At 63.0% G+C, this 15,343-nt stretch overlaps 1 protein-coding gene across 1 annotated transcript; it reads left to right on the top strand.

Moving 5' to 3' along the window:
* Positions 1-2,569: 2,569 nt before the first annotated feature.
* LOC101949714 (phospholipid phosphatase 3-like) lies at positions 2,570-14,821 on the top strand. The gene is made up of 5 exons (XM_065575810.1): positions 2,570-2,779; positions 3,760-4,143; positions 11,872-12,029; positions 13,105-13,385; positions 14,623-14,821. The coding sequence occupies exons 2-5, from the start codon at positions 3,951-3,953 to the stop codon at positions 14,711-14,713; spliced, it is 723 nt and encodes a 240-aa protein (XP_065431882.1). The 5' UTR covers positions 2,570-2,779; positions 3,760-3,950; the 3' UTR covers positions 14,714-14,821.
* The last annotated feature ends 522 nt before the right edge of the window (positions 14,822-15,343 follow it).

The raw sequence follows: 15,343 nt of genomic DNA, 5'->3' as shown, positions 1-15,343 counted from the left end.
CCCCCCATTCCAGCCTGCCCCCCCCCCAACTGGGCCTTTTGCCCCCTCACTCCAGCCAGCTCCCCAGCCAAGTCCTTCACCACCACCACCACCTCGCTCGCACACACGCACGCCTACTGCTCTTTCGGGCCTCCATTTGCACTTAAAAAGTTGCATAACACCCAGAGTTAGGCCAACCCGCAGGAAGCCTGCAACCCCTCTCTGTACCGGTAAAACCCCCACAACCCTGAGCGGTGTGGTTAAGAGCAACACCTAGGGGACAGGCAGACAACTTCCGTCCTTCAAAGTCAGCGAGCGTGCAGAGACGGGCGCAAAGCTGGGGTGCAAATATAGACTTGGAGACTTTAAGGTCAGAAGGGACCATTGTTTGACCTCCTGCAGATCGCAGGCCACAGAACCTCACCCACCCACTCCTGGAATAGACCCCGAACTTCTGGCTGCGTCACTAATATTCAAAATCATAGTTTAAAGACTTCAAGTTACAGCGAATCCACCATGAGCTCTAGTCCAAATGTGCAAGTGACCCCACACTGCAGAGGAAGGTGAAAACCAGGGCCGGCGCTTCCACTAGGCGACCCTAGGCAGTCGCCTAGGGCGGCAGGATTTGGGGGGCGGCATTTTGTGGCCCTCGGCAGAAATTCGGCGGCGGGGAGTCCTTCCGCTCCGGGTCTTTGGCGGAAATTCGGCGGCGGGTCCTTCACTCGCTCCAGGATCCGCGGCCGAAGTGCCCCGAAGACGCGGAGCGGAGACCCCCGCTGCCAAATGCTCAGAGGAGGAGCGCTGCCGCCTCGGGCGGCAAAAACCCTGGCGCCGCTCCTGATGAAAACCTCCCAGGGTCTCTGCCAATCTGACCCGGGGGCCAATTCCTTCCTGACCCCAAACCTGGCGATCGGTTGGACCCTGAACATGTAGACGAGACCCACCAGCCAGACACCTGGGAAAGAATTCAGAGCCCTCCCCAGCTCGTGTCCCATCTCCGATTGTTGGGGATCTTTGCGGCTAGCAGTCGCAGATCGGCTCCATGCCATCCCGTCATACCATCCCCTCCAGAAACGTATCCGTTCAGTCTTGGATACAGTTGGGTTCTCCCCGCACTGCTCCCCTTGGAACAGCCAACCGAAGGGGTGCGGGAGGAAAGAATTACTAGTAGACGGCACGGGGGACGGATTCAAATAGAAGGATCCAGCCCCTCCCCCAAACACACATTTGGGGACTTGCTGTTTCTACTGGCGCTCCTGGTTTTCCCATTGCAAAACAGCCCCCTCTTTTCTTCCCAACCCCGAGGGGACCAAAACTTGCACAGAAATATCCCTGCCCCTACGTGGGGGTTTCTTCCATTATTGCCACGAGGGGGCGCTGTGTCCCCCAAGGGCCAGACCCTTGGGTGCAAAATCAGATGCAATTTAAAGCCATCCCTGCAAAAAGTACCTGCCCCTGTTGCTTCTGTTTGCACAGGCCCTGGGGTTAGGGAAGGGGGGAAATGCTCCAGGCGCTTGGCCACCACGTCCTGCCCCACTGAACTCAGTGGGGGGGTTACAGTTGCGTTCAGGGGGTGCAGAATGGAGTGCTAAAGGCCTGCTAGGCCTAGCAATGCTCTCTGCTCGCCCAGCCAGGGCGTGGGCATCCTCATTTGGAGGGACAGGCCTGGAAAGTGCCATTCCCAACACAGGTCTGTGACTATCTTCATGCATGGGAGTGGGCCATTATGCAGGTATGCAATCGAATGCAGGGGGAAAGGCCCCTATAACTCAATAGGGACTGGAGTGAGGGTTCGCAGGGCTGGGGGGATGGTCCGGTGTGTATGGGGATAGACAGAGAGGGGGGGGTGCCTGGGGATAGATAGCTAGATAGAGGAATGCATAGATAGACGGGAAAACGACTAATGCAATGGTGCCTTTCCTATGTGGGATCCTGCCCCACCTGGAAATCCCTCTCCCAGCTATTCCTGCTCTCTAGATTCCCAGAGGGGAAGCCAGCCACAGGGGACCATGCCGGTTATCTGGACAGACCTGCCGCATGGCGCAGGCCAGAGGGGCCAGCCCATATCTGGCCAGGGAGCTAACACGGATTTATTAACTCAATCTAAGGTATTTACCTGGACTCTCTTACCCTATTATGTGAGCACCTCACAGCTGCTCTGTTGATCCTCACACACACATCCTGCGAGGGAGGGCAAGGCTGTTCATCCCCATTGTAGATGGGGAAACTGAGGCACGCCATGGTAAAGTGACTGGCCCACGGTCACAGGAGGGAATAGAACCCAGGTTTCCCCAAGGCGGAGGCTTGAACCCGGCTTACGGGGCCAGCCGGACTTCGGGGACCCCTTCTCCCCACCCCTGCTCAGTCCTCTCCACTCCCCTCCTCCCCCTAGGCCTGGGGGCTGGGACTCCCGGAGTGCGGGGGGGGAGAGGGGGGTCTCGAACAGGTGGGGGGGGGTCTCGACCCGCTGCTGGCCCCGTGGGGATACACAGGAGGGTCCCGGGCTGGAGAGACGCGGAGCTCCCGCCCGTCTCCGATCCTTGCTCCAGCCCCTGGCCCGGGCCCCTCCCTAGAGCCCGCGTGGGGCAGGACGGGGAGGGAGGAGCCCCACTCCCAGTCCCAGTCCCCGCAGCTGTCGGCGCCTCTCAGTCCGGCGCTGGGTGGAGCAGGAGCCCCGGGGAACGAGCGCCCCAGCCCGGCTGCAGGGAGACCCCCTGCCCCGCTCCCCCGCCGGCGGGGAGAGGAGACCGGCCCCAGCGAGGGGGGAGCCCAGGGCGGTGAGCGCGGCAGCGGCCAACAGGTACCTGGCAGGGCTGCCCCGGGGGGAGCTGGGACCCTGTCCGGACCCCCTGCCCTCTCCTACCCCGGGGGGAGCTGGGACCCCTGGCTGGACCCCCTTCCCGGGACCTCCAGACCCCCCTTCTCGGACCCCCCCTGAACCTCTCCTCCCCTGGGGGACCCCTGGCTGGACCCCCTTCCCGGGACCTCCAGACCCCCCTTCTCAGACCCCCCCTGAACCTCTCCTCCCCTGGGGGACCCCTGGCTGGACCCCCTTCCCGGGACCTCAAGACCCCCCTTCTCGGGACCCCCCCTGAACCTCTCCTCCCCTGGGGGACCCCTGGCTGGACCCCGCCCCCCGTTCCCAGGATCTCTGCTCCCTATATGCCCCTTCCTAGGTGCCCCTTGGACTCCCCTTCCCCCATAGAGAGCTAGGACCCCATGACTGGGTCCCCCAGAGGGAGGTGCCCTGAGCACTGATTTTTATCCCATTTCTGGGATGGGCTGTACCTCCTGGACCCCCCTTCCTGAGCCTCACTACACCCCCCTTCCTGGGCCTCCACCCCCCTGATCCCCTGCCTAGATCCCCCTATAGAACCACCTGCCTAGATCCCCCTATGCAAGCCCCCTGATTGCCCCCACCCATGGGGGGAGCTGGGCCCCCTGCCCTGACCCCCTGAAGGGGAGGTTCAGGGGGGCAAGAGGCCTGGGAAGGGGGGATCCAGCCAGGGGGAGCTGGGATCTCTGCCCCCCACATACACACACCCCCGGGCAGCTGCCATCTCTGCCCATGCTCCCTTGCAGCTGGTCCTGGGCATGCCCCTCCTGGAGCTGGGATCTCTGCCCGCAGCCCTTCCGATGCCGTCATCCCTGGAGCATAGATCGTTGGCATCCCTGCCTCCCCACTACTGAGCCCCCGTCTCCCCGCGCTGCCCCCCAATGCAGCCGCAGCCTTGGCTGACCTGTAGCTTAGAAAGGTTTGTTTGTTTTGCTGCTTTCCAGGCTCCCTGACCCCTGTACGGAGAGAGGAGGAGAAGGAAAGACCCCAGCCCACAGCTCTGTCCTTGCGCCAGGCTGGGCCCGGAATCCGGATTCCCTCTCAATCCCCTGCCGCTCCTGGGGCTGGAAATCCACATTCCCCTGGTCCTGCTCTAGCATTCTGGATTGCACCTTTCCTCCCCCGCCCGAAGGCCATGCAAAAGGGCAAGTGTGAACTCCTCCCCGATCTGCCCCCAAGGCTCTCGGTGGAGCCCCAGGCATGGCCGGGAGGCCGAGACGTCCGGGTGACGGTCCGAGCGCCCAGCTCCCAGCCTGAGGATTATGCTGCCCCGGGGCTGGGGCAGAGAAAGACCCTGGTCGTCCTGGATATCGTCTGTCTGCTCGTGGGTGAGTGCGGCGTGTGTTGTGGATCCACCTTCCCTGGGACCCCTGGCTCCTGGTTCTCCTTCCCGCAGGGGAGCTGGCACCCCTGCCTCTCCTTTCCCTGGGACTCCTGCCCTCTTCGATGTAGTGCCGTGGCCCTGGCCCTGAAATGCAGCCACCTCTGGGGAGGAAACTTGGGCCAGGACTTGAGCTGGAGGGCATCAACGGGGGGGTGGGGGGGGGTTGATGCCAGCTGGTCTGGGGGAGGAAGCTGATTTACTAGCTGCCCCATGGAGGCAAAGACCATGTCTCCCTGTAGACAGAAGCGCCGGCTCTTATTCTGGGGCGGGGGCGACTTGGCTCCAGCGCAGTTTGAAGTCGATCGTCCCCATGCTGCAAATGGCAGGGAAGCCAGGTTAGCCGGCTGGAGTGCGAGGATCCGTTGGGTTTGCCGGGAATGAAACCAATGACTCCGGGGAGTCTGGATCTGCGCAACCCTGACAATTCAAAGCTCCAGGCCTCGGGTGGCGTGTCCGGGGCATCAGTTAGGCCCCAAACCTTCTCCTCTGGAAGGATATTTAATGGCCCTGTAGCTGCAGGGATCTCACGTGGATCTAGCCGCCTTTCCCCGTCAGGGCTGCGTCTGGCGCTTTCAGAGCCTGTTACTCACTAAACGGCTGGTGTCGCTAAGGGAAAAGCGAGGAAAACACGTTAGGCTGGGAAGGAGAATAAGATGGAAAATATTCTAGTGGCATCAATGGGCCAGACCCGCCAGGGGTGCTGGGCTCAGTTCAGAGCCGTCTGCAGAAGGCTCCAGCATTAGACGGATGGAGCATGGCTTGAGGCCTGGGAAAAAAGCCTCTTACGCGTGAAGAGAGAGATTAACGTTGTGGGAGTGTTAGAGGCAAATGAGGCCGAGAAGGTAGATCCGTTGGCTGTGCCTCGCGATACAAGGGGGAATTGAATGAAGCCAAAAGGTGGCTCACTCAAAACAGAGCAAAGGAAATACTTTCCACACGCAGGTTGGGTCCTTGGCCTGTGGAACTCCTTGCTACAAGATGTCCTTGTTTTTAGCAGGATTTTGTTTTTTTTTTTAAAGGGGAAGGGCTAATGAGACTATCTGGAGTTAGAGGGCTAAAAAAGTAATAACCAAGAGGTTTGAAAGGACTAGATAGGGCCTGTTTGTGTATAAATCAACCTTTGAATCTTGGAGGTTAATATGTATTCTCCCTTAACTGCTGACAACAGAGTTTTATTCTCTGGCCCTGCCTGCTCAGAGACAGGGTAGTGAGCTAAACGGATCCACCAGTCCATCACCAGTCTGGGTTCTGATGTCTCTGTCTATATATAGGCAGAAATATCCTGGGATAATCTACAGGAGCGATCTATTTTGGGTACTGGGGGCCAGATAAGTAAAACTGGGCAGATAATGGATTTTTTGGTTTGTTTCTTTCACCGAAACAGCGAAGCAAAATAATCGTTTTGGGTCGAAGGAAATATTTCCGTTTGACCGAATCAAAATGTTTTGACTTGACTGCAACCGTTTTGAAACATTGCGGGGGGGGGAAAGGGGGGGTTAAATAAAACTGGAGGAAATTTTGGAAGGAAAGGAGTCATTAATCAGAATGCTTTGACTTTATTTGATGTCTGGGCACACCATCGGTTGAGCAGACCTGATGTGCGGAACAACCTGTGGAACTCCTTGCCAGAGGATGTTGTGAAGGCCAAGACTAGAACAGGGTTCAAAAAAGAACTAGATAAATTCCTGGAGGATAGGTCTGTCAAGGGCTATTCACCAGGATAGGTAGGGATGGTGTCCCTAGCCTCTGTTTGCCAGAAGAAATGGGCGATAGGGGATGGGTGGGATGGTATGGGGAGAGGCAGGACTGGCCTTACAGGTGGGCGACTCACAGGGCGCCGTGGTCAGGGGGGTGTTGTGGACACAACTCTTCCCCCCACCCCCACCCTCAGCCAGCCTAAAACCCCTTTAGCCTCCGAGTGCTGGGCCTGGAGGAGGGGAAGGGCTGGGGCACCCCACCTGGGGGCTCCTACCATGCATCGGACTCTCGCTTCTAGTCCCAGCCAGGCCAGGAAGGGATGGGATTTCCTTTTCCCCTGCATGGACCGCTCCCAGGACTGAGTCAAACCCACCCCTGGGAAGCTCCGCGGCGGCTGGCTGGGAGCCCAGCTCTGAAGGCAGCCCCTCTGCCAGCAGCAGGGCAGAAGTGAGGGTGGCAATCCCGTGTTGCCCTACAGTAGCCTTGCGACCCCCTCCCCACCCCCCCCAGGACCTCCATTTGGGGCGAAACCCCCTCGGTTACAACACGGTGGCATTTCAGATTGAAATATCGGAAACCAGGACATGTACGGGTTTTTAAAACCCTAAGACCATGACATTGACCAAAATGGACCCCATTGCAGAGAGGCCGTGCTGGGGTCAATCTGTTTCCAAACCCATTTACAGACCCTATTTCAGTTCCGCGTCAGTCAAATCGTTCTTGCACGGACGTCGCGTGCCCTGGGATCCAGCCCCTCACCATCTGTAATGCATGTTGCCTCACAGCCCCTCTGCGTGGTAGGACCCCTGGGGAAACTGAGGCACCGAGAAGCAAGTGACTTGCCCAAGCTCTGTGGCAGGGTTGGGAACTGAGCTCTCCCAGGTCCCGGCTAGCACACTGGGCCATCCTTCCTCTCTATAGCCCCCTGACCCGACTGCACTGATGGCTAGCCATTGGGCTCAGAGGGGCAGTCAGTGGGGTGAACCAGGGGAGTATCTTGGCACATTAGCAGAGCTGGGGGTGCCATGGGGGGGATCCGAGTCAGTTTGGCTTGGGGAGCAGCGAGAGACGCCGCGTCAGCCCCACCACTCTGAGGGATGGGGGTCGCTGCTGGACTGGGGGAGCTCAGTGCCTGGGGGGGGCCTTCAGGTCTAAGGGGTTGGATCATGTTGGGGAGGGGGCAGGGTGGTGTGGGTCAGATCCTGGGGGAGAGGGAGGCTGGCGGAGTGGATCGTGAGGGTCGGAGTTGGAGAAGGGGTCGGATTGGTGGGGGGACAGACTGGCAGGGTGGATCGTGGGGGTTGGGGCAAGGTGGGTGGGGCTGGATCCTAGGGGGAAGGGTGGGGGGATGGGGTTGGATTGCAAAGGGAGGCTGTTTGGGGGGATTGGGTCATGGGGGGGTGTTAAATTGGGGGGGGAGGGGAGGACTCACTGGTGGGGCAGGCGGTGGGGGTTGGGCTGTGGGGAAGGCGGGGGTCAGGTTGGGCGAAGGATGGACAACGCTGATCTCCAGAAGGCTCTGGGATAAGGCATCGGGGTGAGAGGGGGGGATTAAGAAAGGGTCACAGGTTGTGCTAGGTCATGACCCCCTTACCCCCCCCCCGGGGCTCTGCCCACATCCCAACCATCCCCCAGTGCCAGGGAGCACCCGTGCCATTATCCCAACCCATCGGGACCCCCCTGTCTGCTGCAGGACCCCAGTGCTTCCCTCCTTCTGCCAGCATAGCCCACCCCAGGATCGGGGCCCTGGTTTGGGCAGAGCCCCCTGCCAGTACCTCCTCCCCCGCCCCATGGCACCAGCTCGCTGCCTGCCAGGGGTCTGCAGGTGAGGGGCTCCCCTCCTCTCTCTGCCTCAGCCTCTCGCCCGCTTTTCTCTTCCTCCTCCCGCCCTGGTTCCAGCCCGTCCCTGCCACCCTCCCTTCCCAGCCTTGAGCCCTTGGCCGCCGTTCAGGGCTGGCCGCGCCCGGCAGCTGTTGCCTGCTCCTCTCCCTAGGACGCTCCGTGCCCCTTGGCCTCTCCCGCCGCCGGTTCCACCTGCTTCCGCCCCTCGGTGTCTGGCCCCAGGAGTGCAGGGCCGGGCAGGCCGGTGCCTGCTGAACCTAATCGGGAGTGGGGGAGAGTTTCTGGCCCTATACACCCCCCCGGGGGCGAGGGGGTGCTGCAGGGGTATCCATGCCCAGCCCCTGCTGGTGTCAGGGCTGGCACACCCGTCCCGAGTGCAAAGGGTGCGAGTGCCTGCAGGCCTCGCACGCTCGTGCCCTGCAGGCCATGGGATCCGTTCACCAGAGCACTAGTCCCAAGAGCCCCTCTCCCCCACCCGTGCAGGATTGACCCACTGAGGCACAAGCTCCGGGAATCCCTCCCTCCCCCGCAACATGGTAGGGTACCCCCTCCTGGGCCCTGTTCTCTCCCTCCCAGCCCGGCACCTGGGCCTGAACGGCAGGGAGCCCCTAGCCCCCAGCAGCCAGCCAGGGGGGGTGGGGTACGCCCGAACATGGACAAGAGAGGGACTATTAATAGCCCAGCCCGCTCCGAATAGCCGGGAAGTTTGGCGTGTCTGAGATGACTGGGGCACCGCGGCTGGGCAGGGCTGGGTCAAGGGCAGGCTGGGGGCACCTGGCTGTCGTCGACAGAGCTGATGTAGACCAGGGCAAGGGGCTGAGCGGGTGTGTCCCCCCCCCTTTCACTGTCACAGTGGTGCCCCCCCCCCCCCGGCACATAGGGCATCTTCCCCTGCTGTTCCAGCAGTGCCTCCCCCCCCCCGGTGGGGGAAGTGCCCCCCAATGTCCTGGCAGCGCCCCCGGTGGGCGAGAACGGTGCTCCCCCGCTCACCTGGCTGAATCACGCCCTCTGTGGGCACAGACTCATGCCCCAGGAACACGTGCACTGGCTAAGAAGCTGCCTTCGGCTAGTAGCCCGCAAGGAGATTGCCGGCTTCGCACAAGCTGCCCCTCGGTGGATGTGATTGCACGCCTGCCCGCCCCGCTCGCACAGCGGTGTCCTGGCAACAAGCAGCTCCCCCACGCTCGGCTAGCCGAACCCCCGTGCGCAACACGTTTGCGCCCCCCCTCCCCGGGGCTGGAGGCCCTGGCACTCCCCCAAGGGGGCAGGTAGCTGAAGGCGTGACGGGCGCGTGCCCCTAAAGCCCCAGGCTGGTCTCTCGCTGCCGCGCAACCCTCCCCTCCCCCTCCCGCCCCCTGGATTTCAGGGTGTTTGGACTTTTCTTCTGTCCAAACCCCACGCTCCAATGGAGGGCACTGAATTACACCGGCTGGGGATCTGGTCCTAGTGGGTTGGGGCTCCCGGTCACGGCTGGCGTGTCCGGCACCGCTCTGGACGCGCTGCTGTCACCCCCAGCCCTGGGCTCTCCGTACAAATACGTCCCTGCCCAGGCAGGTCACAGAGCAGCCGAGTGAGGATGGAAACCTGGAGCTGGCTCAAGCCAGTCCCTGGGGTCTTGGTATCCGCACAGCGTGGGAGTCGCTGGGAGCTGGGTGTGGTCCAGCCTTGGGCCAGGCCAGCCGTCCCCATGAGTCTCAGATCTTGGACATCAAAGCTGGGGGCGGCTCCTTCCTGCCCCGGGACGCAGAGCTGTTACTGGTGTGACTGTGTTCCTCTCGGAGAACGCCCCCTGCAGCCACCAGGGTGACATGCCCAGCCTTGGGGGGCTCCTGCCCCAAGCTGGCAGTGCCCCCTGGTGGACGTTCCCAGCTCTGGCGTCCTCGCTTTCTCCCTGCCCGCCTTAAGGGTGGGAGCGCCCCCTGCTGGCCCCCCAGGAGAGCACACCCAGCCCTAGCCACTCACCCGTCGCGCAGTGCCCCCTGCTGGGAGGAGGGAGTCAGGTGCCCCCTCTTAGGTCCCAAGATGCTCTGCAGGCATCGCCCTGGCCCTTGGCGGGCGGCCTGGCCCGTTGGAAAGAGCGATCCTGAGAAAACTCGTTTGCCAAGCGAGACGGGAAGGGAGGGAACCTGGGAACCGAACGTGGAAACATCCTTCTCAACCCCAAAAAGGAGCCCTGAGTCCCCTGGGAGGGTTATGCAACCTCGTTGTCTCTTAAAGTGACAGCCCAGGCACTGCCTGCTAGGATGCCTGGGTCCCACCAGGGCTTGAATCCCACCGAACTGAAGCAGAAAGGGGAACCGTTTGCACTCCCTATGTCAACCTCATTGGGATCTTCTTCCATCTCTTCACACTCCCGTCCCAGCCTGCTACTGCCCGGGTTCATGCTCCCAGCTTCTGAGTGCACCAGGGCACTAGTGCCAGGGCACTAGTGCCAGGACATGCACATCCTGCTCACCAGGATCCTCGTGCCAGGGCACTAGTGCCAGGACATGCACACCCTGCTCACCAGGATCCTCGTGCCAGGGCGCTAGTGCCAGGACATGCACACCCTGCTCACCAGGATCCTCGTGCCAGGGCACTAGTGCCAGGACATGCACACCCTGCTCACCAGGATCCTCGTACCAGGGCGCTAGTGCCAGGACATGCACACCCTGCTCACCAGGATCCTCGTGCCAGGGCGCTAGTGCCAGGACATGCACACCCTGCTCACCAGGATCCTTGTGCCAGGGCGCTAGTGCCAGGACATGCACACCCTGCTCACCAGGATCCTCGTGCCAGGGCGTTAGTGCCAGGACATGCACACCCTGCTCACCAGGATCCTCGTACCAGGGTGCTAGTGCCAGGACATGCACACCCTGCCCACCAGGATCCTCGTGCCACGGTGCTAGTGCCAGGATTTGCAAGCCCAGCTCACCGGGAGCCACACCCCTGAGGGCACTAGCACAGTGGTTCCCATGCCCAGCGTCTGATCACGCTGGTGTCCAAGCACCCCAGTGCCAGGCTTCCTGCTCCCAGCCTGGTGTGCAGCAGGGCCCACCCGGCGGGATTCACGCTTAAGTTCCCCAGCACGCTCAGATCCAGGCCCGTTGCCTGGTTTCACGCTTGTAGCCCCCACGTGCAACAGGATCAGTGCACGGGAGCATCAGGGTCTCTGCTCCCACCTCACCAGGGTCTGTTCACCGTTGCCCAGACTGGTGCTTCCAGCCCCCAACGCTGCCGGGGTCTCTCTCGGGTGCAGGGTTCATGGTGGAGAGGAGACAAGCTGGGCCACGTGAACATTTTTGTCTTCTAACGAGGGAGGGGGAGTTTGGCTTTCCTGCCCCTTTAAGAGCCAGGCACAGACGTGGCTTCGTGGAATCAGGAGCTCACCCGTCCTGGCTGGAACTTTAAGGCCTAATCTCCCCCCGCCCCTCACCCCCCATCGCTGGCTCCTGCCAGCAGCCCTAATGCGAAGCAGATTGCACCCCGTCCCAGCATCCAAGTTCTGCTCCTGCTGGGATCAGAGGGGAGATCTCCCCACTCTGCTCCCAGATCAACGTTGGGGGGGGGCTGCCACCTGTTGGGGTCTGAGCCATGTGCCCTGCCTTGGGGTGTGGGGGGAGGGGAGAGCCCCACCAAAGCAATGAGGCTGGTTCCTGGAGGTGGGGTATCAGGAGAGGGGGGGGCAGTCACAGCCCAGTCATGGGGGGGCGCAGCAGGATGGAGGGGGGTGAGTCATGGACCAGACCTGAGGGGGAGCAGGATATTGTGCGTGGGGGTGGGGTGGGCTGGTCCCTGGGGTGGGGGGGTGGAGGCAGTGGGATGGGGGTTGGATGGTTTGACATGATGCCTGGGGGAAGGGCAGTGGGATTTGGGGGGTCACAGAGTGATCTTGGGTGGGAGAGGTGTCAGTATTGGGGGGTTGTTGCAGGGTGGGGGCAGGGTGTCATGAGCTGGTGCCTGGGGGCGGGAGAGGCAGTGAGATTGGGGGGGGAGAAGGGAGGACAGTCCCTGGGGGGGGGCAGTCAGATTGGGGTGTCCTGAGCCAGTCCCTGTGGCGGAAGCTCGTGGGATTGGGGCGGGGGGGGCTCACAGCTGCCCCTGGGACTGGGTTAGCCCCTGCTCAGCGCCCCGCTCTCTCTTCCTGCTGCAGCCTCCGTCCCGTTCTTGGTCTGTGAGGTTGGCTTGGTCCCCCCCATGCGCCGCGGCTTCTACTGCAACGACAGCAGCATCCGCTACCCACTCAAGCGGGCGGAGACGGTCAGCGACACGGTGCTGATCTCGGTGGGGATCCTCATCACCTCCGTCTCGGTGAGTCGCTGCGAGAGGAGAGAGCCCCCTGCAGCACAGCGCCCCCTAGCGCCGCACTGGGGCAAACACTGCCTGCCAGGGGAGAGCGCCCCCTGCTGAGTCCCCACCCTGCTCCGTGCAGCACAGCGCCCCCTAGCGCCGCACTGGGGCCAGCCCTGCCTGCCAGGGGAGAGCGCCCCCTGCTCAGCCCCCACCCTGCTCCGTGCAGCACAGCGCCCCCTAGTGCCCCCTGGGGCCAGCCCTGCCTGCCAGGGGAGAGCGCCCCCTGCTGAGCCCCCACCCTGCTCCGTGCAGCACAGCGCCCCCTAGCGCCGCACTGGGGCAAACACTGCCTGCCAGGGGAGAGCGCCCCCTGCTGAGCCCCCACCCTGCTCCGTGCAGCACAGCGCCCCCTAGTGCCGCACTGGGGCAAACACTGCCTGCCAGGGGAGAGCGCCCCCTGCTGAGCCCCCACCCTGCTCCGTGCAGCACAGCGCCCCCTAGCGCCGCACTGGGGCCAGCCCTGCCTGCCAGGGGAGAGCACCCCCTGCTGATCCCCCTGCGACATTCCCTGCAGGGTGTCAGGGGCTGAGTATGAGAGGCTGGAGGTGGCAGAGGGGTGGGCTCTGGGTAGCTCATGCCCATGTGCCCCTTACAAAATGCTAGCCATGCCCCTCAGCGCAGAGCACCTGTTTCCAACCCTTCCTCCGAAGCATCAGCCATTGGCCTAGGAGACAGGATCCCAGCCTTGGCACAATCCGCTTCCGCTGAACCCCGCCTCCAGCAGGCTGCTTGCCTTGCGGAACTCCCTGCTGCAGGGTGTGGGGCAGGATAGGAAGGGTGAGGCAAAATATTGGGGGAGCAGGGCTGGCTTTAAAAACGGGGGTTGGGTGGGATGAGATTATGGGGTAAACCAAGGGGCTGGGGGGAATTGAGTCCTGCTGGTCTGCAAAGTGCATAGGGAGGCACCCCCCCCCCCAGCTTCCCACAGCCCTGGGGGCTGGTCCGTGTCCCAACACATGGAGCGGGGATCTGGCTGGGACGGCTGCCCGTCTCAAGCTGCCGTTCCCCGGTGCTTTCCCGTCTTGCCATGCAGATCGCCCTGGGCGAGAGCTACCGCATCCACTCCCTGCGCCTGGGCTCCCGCTCCTTCGTCCCCAACCCCTACGTGGCCGTCCTCTACAAGGAGATCGGCGCCTTCCTCTTCGGCTGCACCGTGGGCCAGTCCCTCACCAACATGGCCAAGATCACCGTCGGCCGCCTCCGCCCCCACTTCCTGGCCGTCTGCCGGCCGGACCTCGCTCTCCTCAACTGCTCCCGGGGCTACGTGGAGGAGTACGCCTGCACTGCGGGGCCGTCGCAGGAGAAGGAAGCCAGGTGAGCTCCCGGGGGCACTGTCCCTTTAAGGCGGGGTGGGGGGTTGAGGTAAAGGAAGGGCTCCCCTCTAGTGGAGCCAGCTGCAAAGTGTGGGCCCAGATTTGGGGGGGGTCCCCCTGGTGGTGACACCTGGCCTTACAGGCTCGGGCTGTCTGTGTCCAGCAGCCTGGCCTAAAAAAAAATCCCTTATAGATTTCCCACAGAGCCATCTCGGCTCTTGCCGCTGAGACCAGTGTGAAGGGATGGGGGGGCCAGGGAGAGTTCTGACATTAGACTGCTCCTTGCCCCAGTGTCATGCCCCCCCCACCATGCCCTGTCCCCCTGTATCTGGGGGGAGGTCCCCATGGAGAGTGTCGGGGGGGGGGGGAATCCCCATACAACTTGCCCCTCCCCAGGGAGTGGGTCCCTTACACAGCTTCGGGGTTACCGCACCTCTGAGTCAGGCCAGGTTTGAACCGGTGTCTGCTCGGGGGATGCCCTCTTAGGTCTCGGCCCTCCAGCCCTGTCCCTGCCCCCCCCGGAGATCTAGGCTTGCAGCCCCTCTGTAATTCCCTGCCATTCGCCCGGCCGCCCGCCTGCAGTTCTGCTCTCTCCCGGGGGCTAGGCCGGTTCTTCTTGGGCCAGAAGCGCTGCAGAGAAAACTCGGCGTAAACCAGCCAAGTGCCACCCGCCGAGACCAAAACCTCTGGGGCCCTCCTGCTTCACGCCCCGAGCTCTGCTGGGACAGACCCCGGGGGGTGCCGTAGGTGCCCACGTCCTTCAGACTCTTTGGCAGGGTGCGACCTCTTGGTTAAAGGTCACAGGGAAGGGTTCCCAGGCCCTTTATACCACCAGCCCCCGGGTCTCTGGACCCCGGTCCGACCCAGTCTGCAGTAATTGCCCCGCTGAGTTTAGTTCCTGGAGGGAGCTGGGCACCGTGCCGCCAGGGGGGCAGGACGCAGCCCATGGCTCGCCCCGATGCTCCAAGATGTGTGTGTCTGTAATACCCGGAGGGGTCCCATGGAGGCTGCCCTGCCCCAGTGTCTGGGGTTGTGGGGGTGGCTCTCCGTGGAGACTGCCCCCGCCTTGCTGGACAACCCCACGCCCTGGGCAGCAGCTTCGGACACCCCGGCCTTGCCCGCCTGGCCCTGGATGGGATCTAAGGCAGGCGAAGGGGTTGCTGGTGGGATCCCTTGGCACCCCTGGCGACGGGTGGTGCCGCCAGCTATAACCCTGGCCTTTATTTGCCCCCTTCTAGGAAGTCCTTCTACTCTGGCCACGCCTCCTTCGCCATGTACAGCATGACATACCTGGTGGTAAGCGCCCCCGCCCTGCCCCACAGAGCTTAACAGTGCACGGGCCTGATCTGATCATCCTAGAACCTCCCCCGGCAACCCTGGCCCCGTCCCTCCTGGGTCACGCCTGAACGCCCTGGGGCGGGGGTTCCCCTGGCCAGTGGAGCCCTGTGCAGAGGTCACTGGGGGGGTGGGGGGGCAGGGGGCGATCTCTCCATAGAGCCAAGCTGGGGGTGGTCATTGGGGGGCAGGGGGAGATCTCCCCGCAGAGCCAGGCCGGGGGAGGTCACTGGGGGGGCAGGGGGAGATCTCCCCACAGAGCCAGGCTGGGGGAGGTCATTGGGGGGCATGGGGAGATCTCCCCGCGGAGCCAGGCCGGGGGAGGTCACTGGGGGAGATCTCCCCACAGAGCTGGGCCGGGGGAGGTTGCTGGGGGAGATCTCTCCGCAGAGCCAGGCCGGGGGCGGTCGCTGGGGGAGATCTCCCCACAGAGCCGGGCCGGGGGAGGTCGCTGGGGGAGATCTCCCCGCGGAGCCAGACTGGGGGAGGTCGCTGGGGGGGCAGGGGGAGATCTCCCCGCAGAGCCAGACTGGGGGAGGTCGCTGGGGGGGCAGGGGGAGATCTCCCCGCAGAGCCAGGCTGGGGGAGGTCACTGGGGGGGCAGAGGGAGATCTCCCCGCAGAG

The sequence above is a fragment of the Chrysemys picta genome, chromosome 22 (genome assembly GCF_011386835.1).
Source record: "Chrysemys picta bellii isolate R12L10 chromosome 22, ASM1138683v2, whole genome shotgun sequence".
Classification (NCBI taxonomy): Eukaryota; Metazoa; Chordata; order Testudines; family Emydidae; genus Chrysemys; species Chrysemys picta.
Note: the sequence above shows the minus strand (reverse complement) of the source record. Positions and strands in the feature narration are given on the sequence as shown.